Source organism: Schistocerca nitens, chromosome 3 (genome assembly GCF_023898315.1).
Source record: "Schistocerca nitens isolate TAMUIC-IGC-003100 chromosome 3, iqSchNite1.1, whole genome shotgun sequence".
Lineage (NCBI taxonomy): Eukaryota > Metazoa > Arthropoda > Insecta > Orthoptera > Acrididae > Schistocerca > Schistocerca nitens.
In genome coordinates, this window is record NC_064616.1 from 920,227,057 (window position 1) to 920,252,287 (window position 25,231).

The following is a 25,231-nucleotide window of genomic DNA, read 5'->3' on the forward strand; positions in this document are numbered from 1 at the left end:
CCCTCCTCCATAACGTGGATCTAAAAAAATATATAAAATACATAACGCTTTGGTGAATGAGATATCGGCTTGCTAAACCCGATCACGAATCTGAAACAACACGTTAACAAAATCTGCCCCATAAAGATCATAACCGTGAGGGCCCCTCTACTTTTCATAATATCGCCTAATCAACCACACTGTTCCATTATACCTCGCCATGTTTAAAAACAAAGAAACATGTAACTTGCGTTGCAGAATAGGTGCATAGAGAGGAACTGTGTATGTGTATTATAATTACTTCGTCAATAGAAGCCCATTGATGCTTTCATACATGGCTCCTTCTCCTTAGTTCAGTATGTGTTAAAGCAGCCACAATCGTTGCCACAACATGGCTCACACTAGCAAAAGACACCTTCACTCCAGAAGTTACTTTGTGCATATGTGGCGACCACACCTCACTAGACATTGGTTGAAGCCACTCTCGCCTCAAAGACCATAGACAGAAATACTCGTGTAGCTGAAGCTCCCATGAATGTGCGGAAGACGATTAATGTGCCACAGCTAAAATAGCAAAGATTGATCACGAAACAGACACAGTATATGGAAGATGGACGATTATAATGGACACCTTTCAAACAATAAATACTTTCCAAGAACTGGGTTTCAATCATACCAAATATGATGTAGGTGTTCAGTCTGAACTATCTCACAGAACTGTGTCCCTTAGGAAGAAAGTGAAACGATTGCAGAAAAAACATAAATGGCATATAGAAAAGGTGAAAGCCATGTGCAGAACTGATAACAATATTGAAGAACAGAAACTGTATAAACGATTAGTTCAGAAATGTACCTCAAGTATATTTTAGTTGTTTTATCGTTGCTCAGTTGAAAAACGGTGGTGTTAAAAAAGCAAGCTACACAATACAGTGGATTAACTAACCAGTTTTCTCTAACTCTGCATTTTTATTCCCCACGGCACACAGATTTGTATGCTCATTGTTTCTTTGCCCCATCCCAGTACTCTCTGTGGCTGGGTATCTTCTGTAAACTGAGGACTGGGCTATCTAAAAGAGCTTTTCAGTTATCGGTATCTGAAACAGAATACGAGTGACAAACAAGATCTTAAAGAATGTTCACTTATTTCTGATAGTACGTCCATCAGAAAGCAGCTTGTGTGGAACAACGTAAAACAAAATTGTACTCAGGCGCGTTGACTTATGTAGCATAGTGAATAAAGATGCTAGAGAATTGGCTAGTGATGCTTTAGTCTTTCAAATAGTGCCACACACTGAAAAGTTTAAAAAGTCAATTGCGTATTTCCTAGTGAATAAACTGTCATTGAATATAATGACTGAAATTGTTAGGAGTTTCTATATTAGAATCGTTTTTTTTATCTACTTGTGACGTCAGTGACGTGTGCTGCTGTTACATTCAAACACTGAAGGAACTTAGGTGATCACTGAATCCTGCTAATTTTGCTACTGATCGTGAAGAGATGCATGACTCACAGTTAATACGATTTGTGATGTACTGCTACTACGTAACTTCACATTACATTAAAAGCACACACAAAGTGATATGTTGTAAATATAAATTTAATGAAATAAAATAATAAATACAAAATAAAACTTAGTGTTAACGTGTTGCTAATTTGACAACCTCCTAATCTCCTTTCTTTCTAAAAATTCTTGTCAGCAAACTGTTAACATGACAACCTGGTAAGTGATTTATAGAAATGTTAAAACTTTTTTCCTGTTTGTAGCTACATCAATGCCTGGAATGAGGAACAAAGCATTGGTTCAGCACACAACCCCCCCCCCCCAAATCCCTATTACTAAACCTTCACAAATGTCTCAGTTTACCTAGTGGGTCCATAGATGATGGTACAGGAGGTGTACGGCATGGCTGGTAACGGTTTTCCACCACAGTTTTGCTGAGATTAAGACAATCTATACTTGGCGTATCTTAGTGACCCTTCGTGTAGGATACTTTCTACCTGTTTTGCCGAGAAGCTCTCGAAGTTTATGTCCCTCGCAGAAGCAGCATCAGTACCATCAGATTCTCTGTAATGAGCGATTCTACTTCCTGTGATTCTAAGTGGTGAAGCGGGACGCTATATTATTTATAATAACGTTCAAAAATGGCTCTGAGCACTATGGGACTTAACATCTATGGTCATCAGTCCCCTAGAACTTAGAACTACTTAAACCTAACTAACCTAAGGACAGCACACAACACCCAGCCATCACGAGGCAGAGAAAATCCCTGACCCCGCCGGGAATCGAACCCGGGAACCCGGGCGTGGGAAGCGAGAACGCTACCGCACGACCACGAGATGCGGGCTATAATAACATTCAAAAGAGCTGCCATTATGTTGTATTTATTTACTTAACACCATAAACTGACAACGTCGACGCAATTAATAATGATTAACTGAAAACTAACAATTTCCTTAGGGCGTGGTCTCACAACTGAATTATATCGGGAGGCATTCTATTGGCGACTGGCGATTATGGCGCACAGCCTGTACGTCGTACTTACACTCGTGATATTTCATAGCCGTTCGTACGTCTTCATTGACTTAAACATTATTCATTTATTTATAACGGCGGTCGATTTCTGGCGCTGTAATACTGTTGTACGAAAGTACTGCAGGATTCTCCTAATATCTGGATTCGAAAAAGCGACTTTTATTAGCAAATATTTGTTGAGCAAGATTACTTGCTTTGCACCAGCATAACTGTCTGTGTTTTCCCTACGTATCTCGCTCCTGACGTAACTGGCGGTCTCATGTCTAGCCACAGCGCCTCACACCATCGTTCATGGTCCACTGACTCCAGCCAGCGAGGGAACTGAACTCTTACTCCCGTCAATGTGCGCTCTGTAGTACTGCTTTACTCACTAAATGCTACATGATATTTGCAGACGCGATACACAGTTGTAAAATTGCCAAGTAAAGAAAGAGTGTGGCTTGAACACAAGGTGTGCTTTACACATCCCCTTTGGTAATTTCTTTTCAAAATTGTGATTTTTTTAAAACAAAATCGTAATTTTGGAAGCACTATGAACGCGGTCTTTCAGCTCTTAAGAGTAGCATGTACAATTCAGGCCATTTCATTTTTTACTCCAGTTGTTTAGTGTATTTCTCGTTTTGTATCAAGTTAATTTTAGTATTTTGTTCTGAGATGTTTGAAACACAAAATCTATTTGTTCACGAGGCACTGTTACATTTGCAAGTAATAAACAGCTTTTCTTTGTTCTCCTGTTAATTTTATTGACAGAACCTTTGAATTTTACCTTCCATACTCTCGTAAAGCTCAATATCGTCATTCTTTCAAGCAGAAAATAATTGAACACCAATAAGATGTCAAACATAATACTTCAAATACAACATCAAAGACTACAGGCTGTAGGAGTTGTTTCGATATCGGGGGGGAGGGGGGGGGGAGCGGTAATAGAAAGTCTCAGACAGCTTATGGCCGAAATATGGTCACCAGAGAAGATCCCCACTGATTGGATAAAGGCAATCGTATGCCCGATTTTTTAAATAGGCGACGTGACGAAAGTGCATAATTATCGAGGGATGTCGCTGCTAGCCGGCCGAAGTGGCCGCGCGGTTCTGGCGCTGCAGTCTGGAACCGCGAGACCGCTACGGTCGCAGGTTCGAATCCTGCCTCGGGCATGGATGTGTGTGATGTCCTTAGGTTAGTTAGGTTTAAGTAGTTCTAAGTTCTAGGGGACTAATGACCACAGATGTTAAGTCCCATAGTGCTCAGAGCCATTTGAACCATTTTGATGTCGCTGCTGGAGATACGATATAAAGTATGCCCCACTCTAATACTAAGTTGACTAAAACCCTCGCTCGGAGGGATTGTAGGCACATAACAGTGTGAATTTACCCTTGGACGTTCAACCAGCGACCACATCTTCACATTGAGGCAAATGATGGAGAAGTTTTATGAATTCGATAAAGACCTGCACCGTATATTCACTGATTTCCGGCAGGCATACGACAGCATTAACTGGACCACCCTCTGAAAGATAATTCAGGAGTTCAGCATACCAGTGAAGTATATTAGGCTGAGTGCAGCTTGTTACAACTGATCAAGTCACCAAGTACGCTTTGCAAATCAATTGTCGGCACCTTTTTCAGTTAAACTGGATTGAGACAGGGTGATCCTCTCTCACCAGTTCTTTTCAACATAGCGCTGGAAAAGATAGGACATACAGTTGGCCGTAATAGGGTGACAGAGATGGTTGGACGTGATAGGAACCTTGCATTTGCAGATGAGTATATTGGTAGGCTCTCGTCGACAAAATGATATGGACGCCATCTGTTTAGACGGTCATATTTTTGAAACAGTTGGAAAATTCAAGTACTTGTGGTCAATATCGTCGAATAAAAGTGAGGCACAGAAGGAAGTTCGACTAAGGATAATAAGTGCAAAATGGGTGTACAGCAGTTTAAACCACCGATACATGTCACACATCGTGTCCCAGGAAAGCAAGATATAGCTATACACGTCAATAGTGCTACCTGTTGTATTATATGGTTATGAGGCATGGACAAGTACACAGACAATGGAATAGCGCATTTGTGCATTTTAGAAGAAGATTTTAAGGAAAATTTATGGCCCGGTATACATTGCAGAAACTGCAAGATGGGTTCAAATGGTTCAAATGGCTCTGAGCACTATGGGACTCAACTGCTGAGGTCATTAGTCCCCTAGGACTTAGAACTAGTTAAACCTAACTAACCTAAGGACATCACAAACATCCATGCCCGAGGCAGGATTCGAACCTGCGACCGTAGCGGTCTTGCGGTTCCAGACTGCAGCGCCTTTAACCGCATGGCCACTTCGGCCGGCCTGCAAGATGGGAAAAAAGGCACAATGAAGATCTGTGTCGGTGGTTTAAGAAAGCTGATATTGTGAGAGTGATTGCAAAAAGAAGGCTACAGTGGGCTGGACATGTCCTACAAGCAGAGGGCACTCCCTCTAACAGAGTACATCTACACCAGCCAACTGGAAAACGTCCAGGATGTCGTCCGTGAATGAAGTGGAGAGACAGGACCTTAGTGACCCTGGAAGAAGCAGATCTAACAGCCAGCGCTGAAGATGACAGAGACAGAACTAAATGGACAGATATATGTAATAAATTTCTGTGATGTTACAGCTATTTTGTCATGATTCACGGACTTGATGTGTTAATCATTTCATTATGTTCTGTGTATGTCTTGTATTTGTATATTTTTGTCTTCTGCTATGGTCCTAAATGGTATGGGTATATGCAATAAATGATGATGATGATGATGATGATGTATCTTGTTTCTACACCTGCTTGACGTACTACTGCTGCATCCCCACTCTTGACTCTTTTTGACAAATCTTTAGCTACTGCCCTCTGTTCTTTTCTTACCTTCTCTATATTCTTGTCTAGAGCTTTAAAGATTTTTTCAGTCTCCCTGATGTATTTCTCTTGTTTATCAGTGGTCATTTTGTTAGTTTCTTGAATGACTTTCATTAGGTGTCTTTGATAATCCTAGAGGTTTCTTCTATTTTATTGTTAGTCACTTCTAGTTGTTTGTTAGTCTCAACTAGCTGTTTGACTTTGACTTGGTAAGAGCCATGTGTGGATTGTGGCATTCATTCTGTAAACATATATAAAACATGTGTTGCCACTTTGATGTTTATTATTAAGACCACCATCCAGTGTGGCCACCGCAGTGGTCTCGCGGTTCTAGGCGCGCAGTCCGGAACCGTGCGACTGCTGCGGTCGCAGGTTCAAATCCTGCCTCGGGCATGGATGTGTGTGATGTCCTTAGGTTAGTTAGGTTTAAGTAGTTCTAAGTTCTAGGGGACTGATGACCACAGCAGTTGAGTCCCATAGTGCTCAGAGCCATTTGAACCATTTGAACCAGTGTGGCCACTAAGGGGTCCGGATTCCAACTGACCTAGTACACAGTACCACCACCAGAGGGCGCTCTCATCCCTCCTGTGACATAATCCAAGATGATGAGGGGAAATGGTGGGAAACATTGTGGTCGCCATGGGGTCCGCCATCTTGGATGACGTCGCAGCTGCCATCTTGGATGATGTCATGCACTGTTGCTAATTCTACACGCCACCATCTTGGATGACGTCATTGCCCCCATCTTGGATACATCTGTCAACAATGGAAAGTGGGGTAGAGCCCACCTTGCCCCAGTACTGACATAATCAGTTGATATGATGCGTTTATTGTCTACAACCAGTCTCCAGCATGTTGTGCAACAATTTGGTCAAGTGGATTAGTAACCTTACATATGTGAAGTACTTTCAGCGAGTTTCATCCTTACTGAAGATATGTCCAGACAATGAAAAACCAAATGCCCATTTTCTTAAAACTGTTATGGATCAATTAGATGAGAGAACACATTTTTAATTCTGCAAGTGGATTAAATTTATGTCAAGCTTTGTGTTAAATTTAAGGGGAGAAACTTCATGGATATTCAGAAAATAATGCCCCATCAGAGGCACAACTGTTATTGTATTCCTTAGATTTTCTTTGTACAGCATTTTCAGCGAATTTGTTCACTTGATTCCCATGAACGGTTGTCAGGCTCAGATCTTTACAAATTAACACTTAATGTGTACCATTTTCTTTCTTCTTGTGGTCTGATTGTTGTTGTTATTATAACTGATAACAATATAGTTAACAGGAATATGTTTCTGGTCTTGATAAACAATTCCAGCAGTCCATATTCTTTCCTGTTGTGTGGTTCTGCTCGTTTCTTCAAAAATATTTGGAACAACTGGTTGAACCGGAGGGTTAGTGACAGAACATTTAAGTTTCCTCATTTTGATTCTATAACCTGTTCATCATAAAAATAAACGTAATGTTAACATTTACGCTATGTATTCTTCCGCGCTTGCTTGGATCTCATTGGATTTCGTTTCACGTGGAATGGAAGCCAAGCAGTGGCCAGTACAGTCAAGGCTACGTATTAAGGCTACGTATTAAGCTGTGTTACACGCACATAGACGGAGCGATGATGCGGGACAACAGCTTTACCGGCTCATTAAACTTGAATGGCACTGGCCAGCCAGCTGTCCAATTAACCTGCAATGATGTGAGAAGTTGTAGTTGAAACGTAAAAAAGATGCGAACAAAGAAACAATAAACCTTCGAATGTCATTTAATTTTTAAAGGGAATGAAATAGTATTCACCGGAACTTCAGCACTACCGCACGCTTCTTAGGTGACCAGACGGAAAGCATAAAATGCTCTCGTTCTCACAGTATTCTAATTACAAATAAAAGTGATAAAAATTCCCAACTTAAACACAGGGTGATTTTTCTGAGCGATACAAAAGCATACTGCAGTGATTTCGGCATACAGTTCAATACTGAAGCCACTGAAGGTATTAATTGCAGTCTTACAGTCTTAGCTCCTTCCTTATCCGAATCCGAGAAATACATTTCATTGTTGATAACGAGTCGATCAACAACAGAACCCACGAAGCGACCCAGGCGCCACATTTTCTCCCCTTCTTTTATGACGTGCTATTCTATATCCCGCCAGCGTTCGGGAGTGACATGTGAAAAAGCTGCGTCCATTAGTTCCAGTACGTCTGGCAACTTAACAATCCAGTTATTTCTCGGGTCGAATCCCTCAACTTGGCTCTAGATCAGTTCTGTTGGGTTCATGTTGTAATGGTACTGTGGCAAATGTAAAACTGCAATATTTGTATGGTGTGCTCGATGCTGTGAAGTTTCTACGCAACTGATCTAAATCTGTGGCATAAAACAAAGCACACAGTCCAAATAAAGAGTATTTGGTTTTTCATTTTTGGCTTAAAAATTAAACTGTTACGTTTTCTTAATTTAAGCAACCTTTATTAACAGTCTTTCATAAATTATCGATAGCTAAGAATTTATATTTGAAATGAAAACAGGAATGTCCCGTTCAATATGTAATTAGAAACAAGAAGACGTGCATTATTCATAAAAAATGATGATGAATTTTACTATTGCGAGATGTCAGTATTTCAAATTGAACGAGAAATAAAATGACTGAGGCGGTACTTGTACAAGCGAACCTGTAACTATAGTACGTTACCAATCTACTACGCTACCCATTCCGCTACATCCAATGTGTATTTGTGTCTCAATTATATCTAATACATCCCCTCGGGAAACTTCAAACTTGATTATATCCGTAAATTTATGAAAAACATTAAGAACAACCTATTTCGCGGCCCTTTTTAACCGTGTACCATACGCGTGTTTCATTACGAAACAGAAAAGCCATTTTCATACTTCGTATTAACAGTGCGACAATCAGTGTACAACAGTGCAGAGGCTGTGACTGTACACGATTTTCGAAATAAAAACTACATAGCTAAAGCTTCATTAAGAATAACATCGATGGCTGTTAATACCTTTGAATATCTTACAGTTTCGTTTAACGTAACTTAGTAAGATTTCCAATACATAAGTAGGACCTACTTCCTAGAGCGTAACAACACCGGTGTACTTGCGCTGCGGCTTCTGATCAATCATCGCGTTTGTATTTGTTTACATCTGGTTTATGGTTCAAATGGCTCTGAGCACTATGGGACTCAACTGCTGAGGTCATTAGTCCCCTAGAACTTAGAACTAGTTAAACCTAACTAACCTAAGGACATCACAAACATCCATGCCCGAGGCAGGATTCGAACCTGCGACCGTAGCGGTCTTGCGGTTCCAGACTGCAGCGCCTTTAACCGCACGGCCACTTCGGCCGGCCCACATCTGGTTTATTCGTATGATGAACGGGGTATACATCCAGTGATCTGCTAACAGCAAAAATTTGAGATACTGGGAAACTGTACAGGAATGAACTGAGCCAGCTGTTGAAATTGGCTCCTTGAATGAATTATAAATCAATCTATCCCAGTAGCTCAAAATGAGAGTGTGTTAACTTTGTCTGCAGTAAACCTTGTCTGTAGTAATTTTAGTAACACGACATTGAGAGCTGAATATGATTAAAATTTCAGGATATGCACACTTTCTTCAAATTATTCTCCTGGGATTGTACACTGCAAGTGTTAATAATTGTACAAAGGGAATTCACAAAGAAAATGAATTTCCTCTGTCACCAGAGCTTTTGATGACAGGTTTGAGTTTCTAAATAATTTTAAGGCTTGGTTAGTAAGATGGATGGCTTTGATCACAACCAGTCTCTCACTATGGAGAAACATTAGGCATTCTATCAGATCACTTCTGTTATTTCAGAAATTTTTTAATATTCAGTCAATAGTGTAGGCATTCTTTCTTTTGGCAGAAAAACTACAAACTGATAATTTGAAGACATGATTTAATAGGTATCAGCAGTTTTCAGGCGGAAACTACAACGTTTCTGTAACCCAGGTATTTGCATTTGAAAAGATGCTCGTTGTGAGTGGTTTGGGAATAAACGCTGCAAAATACAGAACAGTAAAGTTTTCTCCAGTAATAATGAATAATGTGAGCGTTTCTAACGTGTTTCCCTGTGTTGACATGAGTCATTTGTTAGGTGTTAAGAGGAAAGTATAGAAAATGCTGGTACTGAACCAGACAGCGCTTCCACTCGTATTTGTTTGTGGATATGCAGCATACAAAACAATACAATTCCTCAATTGTAAAACATGCACATACTTTATTTTAGGGACACCTACTACAGATAAATATTTTGAAAATATTTTCTAAAGTTAGCTGACTGTCCCATCAGGGGTTGTTGTGAAATTTGGTAATTTAGTGTATGCAGTTACGCATTTTTAATATCTGAACAGCATAAAACAAAATTTCTCACTTGTAAAAATCAGAAGCCGCTGCTGCAGAATTTGAATCACATGTTTTTCTTAGGATGTCCCAGAAATGTTGCGACAAACTTATGGAGGAGGTGGGGCATATCATAAGGATTAAGAATTGCATAGCAACCCATGGCCGTAAACGTCAGTGGTACCGTAAGTGGTAGCGGAGGTCGAAGAGCAGAAAGGAAACAAGAGAGTGATTCACTTGAGATGACGATTACACATGGTGTACGATATGAATACACCTCTAATGTTAAAACAGATGCTCGAAGTTTGCACAATTAGACGCCACCAATGCCTAACACCCACGGAGCACTGACTGCCGGATACGCTAGAACAAACCAAAAGTTTCATTGATTGTAGCAGCTGCAAAAAAATGGTTCAAATGGCTCTGAGCACTATGGGACTTAACATCTATGGTCATCAGTCCCCTAGAACTTAGAACTACTTAAACCTAACTAACCTAAGGACATCACACAACACCCAGTCATCACGAGGCAGAGAAAATCCCTGACCCCGCCGGGAATCGAACCCGGGCGTGGGAAGCGAGAACGCTACCGCACGACCACGAGCTGCGGACGTAGCAGCTGCAGAGACGATTGTTACGACGAGAACAATTTCAGACTTCATAGAATTTGGAAACATGATATATTTCATGGCTCCCGCAGAAATAAATCAAGACTCGATAAATGCAGTGAGCCTGGGGGGCCAGGGAACCAGTCCACCATGCCCCGTCCATAGATGCGGCATGAGCTGTTCCGGTGCATACAAACGGCCAGCCCAAAATGATCAGGCACGCCGTCATATTGGTACCACCACGGCTCCACCAAAACTCCCATATGTTGTCGTCTATGTCTCATACCTGTACTCGAACATCCCATTAGTGTTATTCCCGTACGGGGGAGACATTTTATTTGTGAATCGCAGGCCCGCTATCGGAAGATAAATCCGAAAGTGCCAGCTCGCATTAAGCGGGAAATCCGGGTTCGAGTACCGATACGGCACAAATTTCCATTGCTATCATTCCGTCAGACTGCTGGAGGTGGTTCATATTTACAAACTGCGAAGACACTTCATGTGTTTTTGGAACAGGTTCTTCCCGGCTTTATTGAAGATGTAGTTGCCATGCACGCTCGTCATAAGGAACATTGCATCGTACTTTTTAATGACCCCCACTCACATAAATTTCGATTCAGGTGTGCAAACGAACTGTTGTGCGGTTGATGTTTGCCCTTGGAAGCGTTTTCGATAAATGCGTCCAGCGGCTCGTCCACTGCATTCAGATATTCCATGCATTCGGTGCATGTCTGCAAACTCACCGTTCGTATACCGTTCCACGCTCCTGGTATGCTGGCTAGCGCTCGAATGAGGAAATCCTCATGTTCCCCTCCAGTACTCTCGTGTACAAACACCACCTAGCGGCGTTCTCTTCCAGTACAGTGTAGAGCACCACCTAGAGGCGTACGACGATATTTGCGGCCATGGGTTGCTACGCAGTTCTCAGTCCCGATGATATACCCAACCTTCCCTAGAAGTTCGTCGAAACATTTCTGGGACACCCTGTATTTGTAACAGATTAATGACCGTGTGGACGACCACTTACTGGTATCTACAAGAAATTGGTTCCCATTATGTGAAACATATTGCTAATAACTTACACCGAAGTTCAAAACTATCACTTATTATGTTCGAAAAAGGATGGAATTCGAAGGAAATTAAAAATATTGCACAACATTTGACACAAAATTATAAAACTAGCTGTGTATTGTGATTGGGATGGAAAAAGCTTTTTCTAATGTTCCATAACCTTTTCGCTTTCACTGCACATATATTTATTGTTTATTATCATATTTTGCTTTTCAAATTTGTTGCTGTGTGCTTTTGCTTACCAGATAGAATGTAATTTGTAAACATTTAGTTGGATTGAAAATTGTTACTGAATAAATGTTTACTTCATTTTCAAACTGTTATTGCAAATGTGAATTTATATTTCTCCTTGTTTAGTTCACAAGTCCCTCTTTTTAACTTTGTTCAATGTCACGAATTAAGAAAATTGTGGTGAGACCACTACCGCTGCAGTGTGTTTATAAATGTCTCTGAGCACTATGGGATTTAACATCTGTGGTCATCAGTCCCCTAGAACTTAGAACTACTTAAACCTAACTAACCTAAGGACATCACACACATCCATGCCCGAGGCAGGATTCGAACCTGCGACCGTAGCAGTCGCGCGGTTCCGGACTGAGCGCCTAGAACCGCTAGACCACCGCGGCCGGCAGTGTGTTTATAGACCGCCTGACAAAATATATGAAGTGTCCAGAAGAGGAGGAGAAAACGAAATGAAATTTCATGAGTTGAGTTGATACGTGATATTATTTCAGTGGTTACAGTATCAAGCAGATTTACAAAGAACTTATCAGTACGGGTGCACTCATCAGTATGATGTTGTACCCGCTCTGGCCTGGATACAGGTGCTAACTCTGTTGAGAAGGGTGTTACAGAGCTATTGTACCCTCTCCTGAGGCACGCTGGCCCACAACAGATGTAAATGATCCTTGATATCCTAGATGCTGGTACTAAATCAAAGACGGCCCTTTATATGATCTATCGGGGACAGAGCTGGGGATCTTGCTGGCCATAATTATACCTCATCATCACACATACAGCTCGTAGCGGCAACAGCCGTGTGTATACGAGCATTGTCCTGTTGAAAATTTGTACAACGATAGTGTCACATGAGAGGTAATACGTGGGGACGCAGGATGTCCGTGATACACCGTTGTGCCATTAGAGTTCCCTAATCACTGCCATCTGTGACCTGAAGTCATATCTAGTGGCTCCATACACCATGATGCCAGATGTAACACCGCTGTGCCTCTCAAAAACATTGGAAGTATGGGATCTCTCCCAAGTTCGCCGCCATACTTGCAGACGATTAGCATGCAGGGTACTGCAGAACAGCAATTCGCCACTAAACACATTGCAATGATATTCATTAGCAGCTCATGCTTCCTAATTATAGAACCTTCAACATCGCAGCGCGATGCAATCGTTGGTTAATATATTTAAAAAAAAAACTAAAAATGCGCATCGATTGCGAAAAAAGCACCTAGTGTTAAGTGTTAACCCAGGTTTCGGCTTAGATAACTACATCTTCTTCAGAACAACAATAAAACCCACAAGTGCCTAAGAAGACTTTTGTCAATGATTAAAAGAACACCATGGAAATGGAAATGAAGTCCCATGCTTCTTTTACAGAGCGTAGGGGAACGATGCGGGAAACCCGCACCGCCTTACTAGGCAAGGTCCTAATGGAGGTGGTTTGCCGTTGCCTTCCTCCGACCATAATGGGGATGAATGATGATGATGAAGACGACACAACAACACCCAGTCATCTCGAGGCAGGAAAAATCCCTGACCCCGCCGGGAATCGAACCCGGGACCCCGTGCTCGAGAAGCGAGAACGCTACCGCGAGACCACAAAGGGCGGACAAAAGAACACCATAGGTATACATTTATAAACGAAAAAGAAAAGGAAAACACATATGTACTGTTTGTGTTTTCCTTTTCTTTTTCGTTTATAAATGTATAGCTATGGTGTTCTTTTAATCATTGACAAAGGTCTTCTTAGGGACTTGTGGGTTTTATTGTTGTTCTGAAGAAGGTGTAGTTATCTACCCCGAAACCTGGGTTAACACTTAACACTAGGTGCTTTTTTCGCAATCGAGGAGAGTTTTTAGTTTTTTTTAATAAACTTCCTAATTATGGTTGTAGTGTTAATGACAGCCTACGTATGGGGCAATAATTCCCTACTCCGTTTGCTGCTAGACTTTGACGAATGGTATGGGACGACACGGGATGTTGCAGGGAGTGCATTACTTATTCTCAGCTGACAGGCGCAGATGTGTGCTTGGTACACAATATAGCGATCCTCTTTTGTAGTGGTCAGACATGGTCGACCAGAACCTTATGCCTGTCCTCATGTCCTCATTCTGTACAACACTGGGCCGCTGTCACACCCGCATTCCCGAAAACTGTGGATACTGCATGATTCGACAAATGGAGACCCGCAATGAGATGCCTTTCAAACTCTGTCAGGTGCCGAAAATGTTGTCTCACAATATTTTGTGGAATGACCATGTCCTTCATAGTGATCACTTAACATCTGACGCTGTTCACGCCCTCATCTACCTTACCAAGCCTGTTAACAACACTAAACACGAACAACGCAAATGCAAACTAGTAGTTGTCTATCCATCACAAAGAACAGAACTCTTAATCATTTACATTCTCGCCGATGGTATATACATGAACGAAGTTGCACTGACATGCGGCCATATTTTCTGGGTGCTCCTCTTTTTGTGAGGCAGTGTACAAAGGGCGTTCAAAAAGTTTTGCACAATCGTCTCTAATTTTTTTATAGGAGGAGAATGAAATTTTTTGTGAACATACTTGGCACATTTAGCTATAAGTTGGTATATAAAAGTATTTTCTTTTATTTACAGGTGAGCCATAATGGACCGTGAAGTAGATGTCAGGTTGCGACAACGTATCAGTGATAGAGTTCCTTTTCAAGACTGGCGATAACTTTGCCACATCGATTAGCAGGAAGTTGCTCCCTGTTTATAGGGAGGACACAGTGGATCGCAGCAGTATCAAGCGGTGGTTGCAGAGGTTTAAAGAAGGTGATTTTTCTCTATTGGACAATCCACGATGCGGTAGACCATCGACGGAAGTGAATGATGTAAGCAGACCATTGATCAAATCATCCAAAATGACAGATGTGTGACGACACGTCAGCTTGCTGAAATGCCCCGTTTGTCATTGGGTAGTGTGGTATCACTGGTACAGTCACTAGGGTATAGAAAAATCTATGCACGTTGGGTGCCTAGATTATTGACAAGAGAAATGAAAACGATGAGGAAGAATGTGTGCAAGAGTCTCATGAAGACCTTTACTGAAGAGTGGAAACAGTGTTTTGACGGCGTCATTACCCAGGATGAAACATGGTTGTTTTTGTCCGAACCTGAGAGCAAAACCTAATCAATGGAGTGGTGTCATCCGGGTTCCCCTCGGAAGAAGAAAGCAAGACTTTCACGAACAGTAGGCCGAAAGGTGATGGCCTCCTTCTTCTAGGATCAGTGTGGTGTCATTTTCATTGACCTTTTGGAACCTGGCTCCACAATTAACATGGACCGTTACTGTTTGTCATTGGACAAGCTGCGACGTGCCATCAAGACCCACAGAAGACAGCTTCAGGGTTAGCTCATCAGACTACACCATGACAATGACAAACTCCATGCAGCACTTATGACGCAGGAGAAAATCAGGAAAATGGGTTACAGTCCAGACTTGGCTCCGTCTGATTTTTACCTCTTTGATCGTCTGAAGGCCCACCTGCGCGGTAAAACATTTGATAGTGAGAAAGACCTTATTTTCTGTGTCAAGCGATGGCGTAAAAGTCAATCCCCAGAATTTTACCAAAATACATTTGCATTATGGAAAGAACGTTGGGCCAAATGCGTCACCGCTGATGAAGGCTACATTGAGTAGGCTCAACGTATAGCTAAATGTTCCAAGTATGTTCACAAAAAATTTCATTCTCCTCCTGCAGAAAATAAAAAGATTAGAGACGACTGTGCAAAACTTTTTGAACGCCCTTTGTATATATGATTTAGATGTCTGTAATGATGAGCGCTGATATACGAGTGTGCCAGTGCAATGTGCACTTTTGAGCTTATTCCACAGGGATTAGAATGCCCACCACACACAACAGCTGTCATTCCTTTACCATACACTGAGTAAACTTTCATGTGGTCGTACTGTACCCATAACACATTCAGTGACATTTTTTTCATATTATAGACCTATACAATTTGTTAAAGGAAAAAGGATACCTTATCCAGCGAATAAATCAATTCCATTGCAGCAGTATTTAAGATTTTCAATAGATGTCGAATGTAGTTACTTCCACAGTATTCCAGAAACCAAACGTTGGTGTGCTTGCAACATGATCTACGGTTTGGAACTCCGAGGGAAAAAAAAAACTGTTTGTGTCTTCTTCATGTGCTGTGTTGTTATAGAGCACAAGGAAGCTACTTTTTCCTATCCATGACCTGAAATCTCCCGTGATATGATTAATAAGTTCTGGAGGTGACCATTATGAAATAATCTATAAAACATGGATAATTTTAGGTTTAAAAAATAATTTCAGTCAGTTATTTGTCTGACACAAACCTCACACTGAAGTCCCCATTTCACCCAATCTCAGAAATATTTGTAAATTTTATTAATGATATGTTAAATAAATATGCATTATCTGTAATAAAAAACAATATTGAACATAAAAAATGTTTGTTACAGTTGTTATTATTACATAATATCCACATATGAAGTTGCGAAAGATATTGTGCTACAGTTTCTAAAAACTATAACGCTACTTTAATGCCATTTATACAGTAGAGTACGTGATTATACATTTCATAGAATAGCAGACTGAAATAACTGCAAGTCTGGGAAATATTGTGCATAAGCATTTCACAAGGCTGCGTCGTTGTTGAACTTGTAACTCTAAACCTCGGATGAGAAACGTCATGATACGAAAATAGGCGGGAGCTGTCAAAAAGTTTTTCACAAAGGTTCGCAATCGTTGTGACGAACTAAGAATAAAATATTTAATGCCAACATAAAATTGGCGTATTATTGTGAGAAACTAGTTATTAGAAGTTTCTATGTTATTTTTTGGAATAATATTTACAAAAAAACTGATTGTAATTTAGAAAATCTCTTATACCGTCTGCACTCGGCGAAATCTAAGGTGTAACCTAGGCCTACCCAGCCTACTCGAGTCCAGGGATAGTTTAAGGCACTAGCGACACAATCCACCTACTGTGGCGCTGAGCTGAGAGGGCTGCCAGTGTCGCCACAGCTGTAAGATTTATACACAGGACTTATCACAGTTAGTATAAGGGGTTTGTGGCATCAAATTAAGAGAGAACCATGTTTTCCAGCGCTTGTTGTGAAGGAAATACCGGGTGATCAAAAAGTCAGTATAAATTTGAAAACTGAATAAATCGCGGAATAATGTAGATAGAGAGGTACAAGTTGAGACACATGCTTGGAATGACATGGGGTTTTATTAGAACCAAAAAAATACGAAAGTTCAAAAATGTCCGACAGATGGCGCTTCATCTGATCAGAATAGCAATAATTATCATAACAAAATAAGACAAAGCAAAGATAATGTTCTTTACAGGAAATGCTCAATATGTCCACCATTATTCCTCAACAATAGCTGTAGTCGAGGAATAATGTTGTGAATAGCACTGTAAGGCATGTCCGGAGTTATGGTGAGGCATTGGCGTCGGATGTTATCTTTCAGCATCCCTAGAGATGTCGGTCGATCACGATACAATTGGAACTTCAGGTAACCCCAAAGCCAATAATCGCACGGACTGAGGTCTAGGGACCTGGGAGGTCAAGCATGATGAAAGCTTGGCTGAGCACACGATCATCACCAAACGACGCGCGCAAGAGATCTTTCACGCGTCTAGCAATATGGGGTGGTTCTAATAAAACCCCATATCCTTCCAAGCATGTGTGTCAATTTTTAGCTCTCTATCTACATTATTCCGTAGTTTATTAAGTTTTCAAATTTATACTGACTTTTTGATCACCCAGTACTTTTAGAGCCTGTTTCATTGATGAAGTCTGAGAGAGAAATATATGGCGGAAATATGAGAGAGGTGGCGTAAATATATTTCAGTCTGCGAGTCAGTAAATGTGGCTTCAGATGGGCGCTGTTGTAGAAAGGACACAATGAGTTGAATGTCAATACAGTTTTACATCACAGCTAGATAGTTTCCCTTTTGGATACTGATGTAACACCATTAGACATATACATGGTGTGGGAACAGTCTTTCATTAGCTTAGCAGAGATGCTGCATCGTTACATTCTTTCTTTCTTTCACTGGTGCCATGTCCCGCACTGACGCAGGGTCGGCATAGTTAGGAACGGATTTGGCAAGGTTAGTGGAAAGGGGTGGCCGGATGTCCTTCCTGCTGCCACCCCGTACCCCCCGGGATGGAATTAGTGTACCCCGACTGTCTGCATCGAGTGTAAGTAACGGAATTGTGCGAGCGTGTTCAGATGTCTGCGAGTCGTGTAACTGACGTGGAACGTTGGAACCAGCCCGGTATTCACCTAGCGGGATGTGGAAAACCGCCTAAAAACCACATCCAGGCTGGCCGGCACACCGGCCCTCGTCGTTAATCCACCGGGCGGATTCTATCCGGGGCGAGCGCGCCTACCCGAGTCCAGGAAGCACCGCGTTAGCGCTCTCGGCTACCCTGACGAGTATGCCGCATCGTTTTACATTTCCGTATGTAAGAGACAAGGATGCAACAAGAGATGAACTATTGGACCAAGGAATACTTCTGCAGTGGAGCAACTTCTGCAATATGATCACTGTGGGTAATAGGTAAGTGAGCTTGAAGGTTCTAAGAAACTGCTGCCATGGGATTTGTATGAGGTCGTATAGCTTTGGATTCCGAATTTTGTGAAATAGTAAAAACTAGCGAAGATTACAATTTAATGTACCATTAATGAAATTATATTGTATATATTATATTATATTAATGAAATTGCCATCAGATATTGAGCACAAGCTTGGAAAGGATAAGGACTGGAAAGGAGACTGACCGTGTACTTTCAAAAATATGCATTCCAGAATTCACATTGACTGATTTAGGAAAAGCGAATACAACTTAATCTCGATGACCTGATCGGTATTGAATCCTACTATTCCTGAATGCACGCCCAAGGCATTAACAGCTCCGCTGTCTCACTTGGTTTCAAATAGTATAAGGATCAAACATTTCATGAAGGAAATTAGGGAAGACACTAAGGGGAGGGGTTAAGTTGGGCATCAGATACTCGGCAACATGGATGAATGAGATTGCAGCTATATGGGAATGCTTTTTAACCAGTGGATGACAAATTGTTTTCTGTCCATGGTGGTCAAATTAATTTTACTAGCAATTTGTGGATCAAATGTGGCGAAGGAGTATGTGTAGTTCTAACATAATTATGGAATAAAATGTATTTGTCTGTATTGTTTTGTCAACGTGATTTCATGGCTTTTGAGTTGATATGGTTGTCTGGACACAGATAATGAAGGAGATAATAAAGGAAAGATTATTATGGTTTAGCGTCCTATTTGTGATGAAATCAGAAAACAGAGCAAAGTCTTAAATTTGACTTACATTGTACGGGTAACTGGTCGTCTCCTTTCAATAGGAATACTCTAGCATTATGTCTTAGGTGATGCAGAAAGATCTGTGAAAACCTAAATCTGGATGAGCAGATGGGGCTTTTAACCATACTCCTCCCAAATGCAAGTCCAGTGCCTCATTATACTGAGCATGGTTCAGGGATAGTACGATACGAAGGTTATGGAGCTGAGGATGAAAACTAGTTGTGGCAATGGAAGATTATTTCTTGAGTCTGTCGACTATGTTTTATATTGCTATGTGGGAGTTCAGCTAGCTCCAGAGTCTTCAAACATATGCCCTTAACAAAGATGTAAAATCAGTCTACCGTCGTCAGATTGTCAAATGTGGGATGTAACGCAGAACAGGTACTAAAATTTAAGCTGTGTGATATGTAACTGTGCTCTCCTAGATTCATTATAATAGTGATGGCTGCACAATTTGCTTATTGTACAATGTGGTAGCTACTCCATTTCATGCATTGCAGAAATATATATGTTTTTATTTCGGTACTCTGCTTTAGTACGATGTTGTGATGCACTTGTCCCCACTTTCATGTATCTCATTCCAGGTAACTAGTTCACAGTATGACATCTTTAATCTCTAAAAATGCTATCTAGTTCTTATGATACATTTCCATTGATATCATGTTATTCATATACATTTAAGCATAGACTAACAGCCTTTTGTGGCTTCTGCAACTTCTATATCATGGAGTGTAATGTAGATTCGTTGTTGTTATGTTACAGCATTTGTTACTTACTTTTGCTGGTAATTCTTATGTTATATTTTTCCTGAGTTTACATTGCATTTGTACAAGACAGTATTACTTACTTGACAGGAACAAGTCCACCAGGAGGTTGGCCCGTTATGGTTTGGTTTCATCCAGGGAACTTTAACGCTGGAGCACCTCAACTATGGGATGGTTCTGTGCTTGCTGCCAAGCAAAAGGTAAATTAATTTTCATAGAAAATATTAGATGCTGTATTACTTCTAAAGGCCTTCCTCCTGTTGTTTAAAAGTTAGAAACGAATTCGTTAGTGAATATTTGTAATATCACGTGTAACGAAACCACCCAAGAACGTCACGTGCCTAGACGTCCACTTGGACAGCCTCGCAAGGATGGAAACAAAGGATGAGTCGAGTAGAAATTAATAAGCAACTAATTAGGTGACAGAGTCGAGACCCTTTTATGATGAGCAACACAATGGTATAGTTATAATTTTCATGTAAATTTTATTTCGACGTAACTAAAAATTCGACAGCGAATTAAAAGAATAATGAAATTTTAAAGAGGGAAGAGACTTTATAATAAGAATTCCCAGCATACAGAGGAAGCGAAATCTCTAAACAGATTTCGACTGTCAAAATTTTGAGAAGAGTTGATCAGCAACCGTTAAAAATGTTTTTCAAGTTCGAGTGGAGCGTCTTCGCGGTCCTGAGACACAGCCTGTCATTCTCACCATGGGGCGGCACCAGGTCAGGGAACCTCTGGGGCAAAAAGTAAGTGGTCTGATTCCATGGCCCAGCAGGTGATGACTAGCCCTTTCCCGCTCAGCAGGGTAACACTAGCCTAGTTTTTGAGGTTAAGATCTTCATGGAAGGACCAGCGGCTGCAGTCTCGCCCGCGACTGCATCTTTGCTACAGACATTCAGTGTCATCTCACAGTAAAGTTTTTCTATTCATTGCTTTGAACAACGTTCAATGACATTGCCCGATTTCGGTGGACGTTTCGTTCGTTTGGTAATCATAAGTATCTCGCTAAGAAACGGCCTAGCAGCAGCTCAAGCATTCTCTTTCCGATGTCTTCTTAGTTACACCTGTGTAGCTACAGATCAACACTCACTCTCTGTGTCGGTTTTGTGATTGCGCAATCGTCAGGAAGGATGCCTAAATTTAAACAATGTCCTGTTCTATTATGATTTCACAATACATTTTTGTTTTCATGTTTACTAGATGTATTAATTCGAGTGTTAGTGGCTCTGAGCGCTATGTGACTTAACTTCTGAGGTCATCAATCCCCTAGAACTTAGAACTACTTAAACCTAACTAACCTAAGGACATCACACACATCCATGCCCGTGGCAGGATTCGAACCTGCGACCGTAGCGGTCGCGCGGTTCCAGACTGTAGCGCCTAGAACCGCACGGCCACTCCGGCCGGCACGAGTGTTAGTGTTGCAGTCCCTACCACCTCTCCCCAGTATCCTAATCAGTTTGTGGTGGTAAGTTCTTATGGGACCAAGCTGCTGAGGTCATCGGTCGCTAGGCTTACACACTACTTAATCTAACTTACACCAAGGACAACACACACACCCATGCCCGAGGGAGGACTCGAACCTCCGACGGGGGGAGCCGCGCGAACCGTGGCATGGCGCCGAAGACCGCGCGGCTATCCCGCGCAGATATTTGAATCAGCCAGAGACCTTCTGCAAGCAGGGACTAGCAAGGGAACATTCCCAGCTATAAATTAACGATCTTAATGTAACTTGGCAGGTATGTAGAAGGATCGAAATAATGCAACACTTTTTTTTGTTTTTGGCGAATTCCATGTTTAAGGGGTAAAACACACCCTAAAAGTTAATTTGGCATATTAGGTTTACAGGAAATATCTTCGAAACCACGAAATATAAAAAACTTGTTTCATATAAAAGCTGAAATGCTAAATAACGATCTTAAAAAAATGTAATCAATTTTTAAAATAGTTTGAATTATTGCAACATATCCCAACAACTTTACGTAATTTTGCAAAATAAAAACATTTGTCACATCATAAATCAAAGAGGCTTTTCACGCCACGTCCATCCCTGAGTAATACAGATAGTTTCTGAAATGCCTTTTTTGGAAAATAAGCTGTCTGTACACAGTTTGCTGTCAGAGTATTTTCAACATACCTAAGTAAAATATATAAGCATTCATTATCATCCTAATTATTTGTTTTACTTATTTTTGTTTTACTTTGTTAATTACTATTTCACATTTTAAATTCGTGCTTTCTTGTTTTTTTTTAGTGTACCATTTCGCAAATGTGTATTTTGTTAATTGAAAATATTAAGTACCTCATTGTTATACAAAATCATCACAATATGATCATCTGTAACAAAATTCTTGAAACATAACGTTTTTTTAAGACCGTAATCATTAAATGAACGAAATTTCCTCACACAATACACGCGACGAACAACACTACAGGCCAGCCGTTGGTGGCCGAGCGGTTCTGGCGCTACAGTCTGGAACCGCGCGACCGCTACGGTCGCAGGTTCGAATCCTGCCTCGGGCATGGATGTGTGTTTTGTCCTTAGGTTAGTTAGGTTTAAGTAGTTCTAAGTTCTAGGGGACTTATGACCTCAGCAGTTGAGTCCCATAGTGCTCAGAGCCATTTGAACAACACAACATAAAATTCAGCAGAATTCTCAAATTGTGATGGGAGATTCTCTAAATATCCTGATTTGTATCAGGCGTATTTCAGTACACTGGTAAACCTCAGTGAAGAGAATTACTTATGTACTGGTGACTGCAGCTTGATTATATTCTTTCTCAAGTGGAGGCTGATGTCATAATCATTCAGTAGAGGTGAATTTGAAAATCTCCTCACAAAATTCCTTCAACTCAAAAGCCGTGTATATCCAATGTCTGTGCCTCTCCTGCTGAGCCTTTACGGATCATCAAATTAACAAGTGCATTGTCCTCAGGTATGACACTCAAAACGGTTCTATCACACAGACCACCCCATGAATCTAATAATAATACAGATTTTTCTCCAGCACTGAGAAAGGAAAGTTCCATCAAACCAATTTTGATATACCATTACACTAAGAATTAGGCACATGATGTTTACACATTTCTTTTTCAATTTTAGGCAATTTACTCTTTGGATACTGCTAATATCAGCCTAATGTAACGTATATACATTAAAAGTGTGCATATTAGTTTAGACCAGATGTCATAGTGACGTGCTCCACTCTCTCAGATGCAATTCTTACTGTTTTGTTATGAGCACGGCATTTACAAATAAAGTAATTTCTCAGACAGTAGACTCGAGAGTTCAGCTAACATTACAAGTGTGATAAAATGGCTAGTCCAGAAATACACACACCTGGACAGTTTTTTCCCTAAATTGACATCGCAGTCACTTGTTTCAAAGGTAATCAGTAGACTGTCTGCCATTATTCAGCAACTAATGAGGCTCTTGTAAAGTAATAGTGAAAGCATTACTATTGTCTCAAAAGTGCCATGTTTTCCAGTAGTTATATACCATACGTATCACATCAAGAGAAATGACATGAGAAAGCCACTAATATAATGGACGATTATTTCAGTCCACTACGTTTTTAGTATATAAAGTGTGTGTATTCCGATTTCCTTTAGTTACACCATGAGCTTACGTACTGAAGCTCTGATAAAGTTTGGAATCCAGTGATTATGACTGAAGTTGACATTTTTGTAACACATATTATTTATAGCTATAAGTTTATCGTCCCTCTCAGAAACACAGGATTAAACTAGGTAGGCCCACTATGTCATAAAAGTGTGAAACAAACAGTCAGTGTGCTCTGTTGTACCAAAAATGTCTGGCACAGTCCTCGTAGTCCCTGGCAGCGTAAATGAGAAGTTACTAGTCCCAGTTTGAGAGCGAGATAAATATTAACAGGCCGCGGGATTCAGGCTTATTTCCGATACAGTAATAGACGCTGATAACCTCCACATTGAGCACGCGCAAACTCCAGTACCAGACGCGGACGGCATCGACTAACAACAGAACATTCCCAGGTGTAAAAAAACGACCTTGATCAAACTTGGCGTGTATGCAAAGAGGTCAATACAATTCCGGCACATGTCTTTTCGTTTTAGCCCAGTTTCACTTTTAGCTGTAAAACACACCTTGAAAGGTAATTTGGCAGGTCAGGTTTAGAGGGAATACTTTGGAAACCATGAAACATAAAAACTGTGTTTCATATAAAAGTTGAAATGTAACTTAAGTTCTTAAAAACTATTTAACCAACTTTTGTAATAATCTGAAATTTTGGAAAATACACCACCACCTTTAATCAATTTTTCAAAATGAAAACTTTTGTTACAACATAAATTAAAGAAGCTTTCAAGTCACATGTGTAATACAACAGGTTTCTGAAATGCATATTTATAGAAAATTAGATGCTCAGCATGTTGTTAAGAATATCTTCAACATACCTAATTAAAATATACAAGCATTCATTATTGTTCTAATTAAATGTTTTACAAAATTTGTTTTACGTTTTTAATTGTTACTTAATGTTTTAAATTCGTGTTTCTGTTCTTCTTTAATTTATCATTTCACATATGTGTATTTTGTTAATTGAAAAAACAAACAACTCATTTTTGTGATACAAAATTATCACATTATGATAATCTGTCAAGAAATGTTTAAAACGTGACTTCTTACACCATACACATAAAATGAACGAAATTACTTCACATGATACACACAATGGACGACACGATACAAAACAAAATTGGGCAGGATTCTGTAATTGTGGTGAGTGATCCTCTAAATATTTTGATCTGTACCCGCTATATTTCGGTACACTGAAAAGCTTTGCAAAGAGAACTGATTATGTTCTAGTGATACAGATTGATTATATTGCGTCTCAAGTGGAGATTGACATCAAATCATTCAGTAGAACTGGATTTAAAAGTCTCCTCTCAAAGTTCTTCCAAAATCAAAAAACATATGCATCCAATGACTGTATCTCTCTCATCAAGCAATTTAGGATCACCAAATGAACAAGTTCATTGTTCTCAGGCGTAGTGCACAAAACGGTTATTTGACAGTGACCACGTCAAGAATCTAAACATAATACAGATTTTTCTCCTACACTGGGAAAGAAAACTGCTATCGAATATCTTTTGGTGTGGTTACGTCAAGTGGTTACTAGATTTCGATCTCGTCACAAGAACCTGCAGGTCTTCAAAAAGAGATTCTCCGACTTTTGGTGCAAACCCTTCTTGAGTTTCTGCTAAAACTATGGAAAGCGGGGTAAGCAATTTTCCAGCTGCAGAGACTGTAGGCTGAGTCGTGTAAGTGAAGTTCTCTTCGTGGCTCATCTCCATAGGTTCTAACGAAGAGGATCTCACAAACCGTCGAACAGCATCAAGAAGCACCGGTGTATTGGGGCGATAAATTCG

The 25,231-nt window shown here is 40.5% G+C and overlaps 1 protein-coding gene across 1 annotated transcript in view; it reads left to right on the top strand.

The window, feature by feature from the left end:
- LOC126249485 (cocaine esterase) overlaps positions 1 to 25,231 on the top strand; it is a 128,640-nt gene that overhangs the window by 63,543 nt on the left and 39,866 nt on the right. Inside the window, exon 2 of the mRNA XM_049951138.1 lies at positions 19,908 to 20,017. Within this exon, the coding sequence (XP_049807095.1) occupies positions 19,908 to 20,017 (110 nt within the window). The remainder of the gene's footprint in view (positions 1 to 19,907; positions 20,018 to 25,231) is intronic.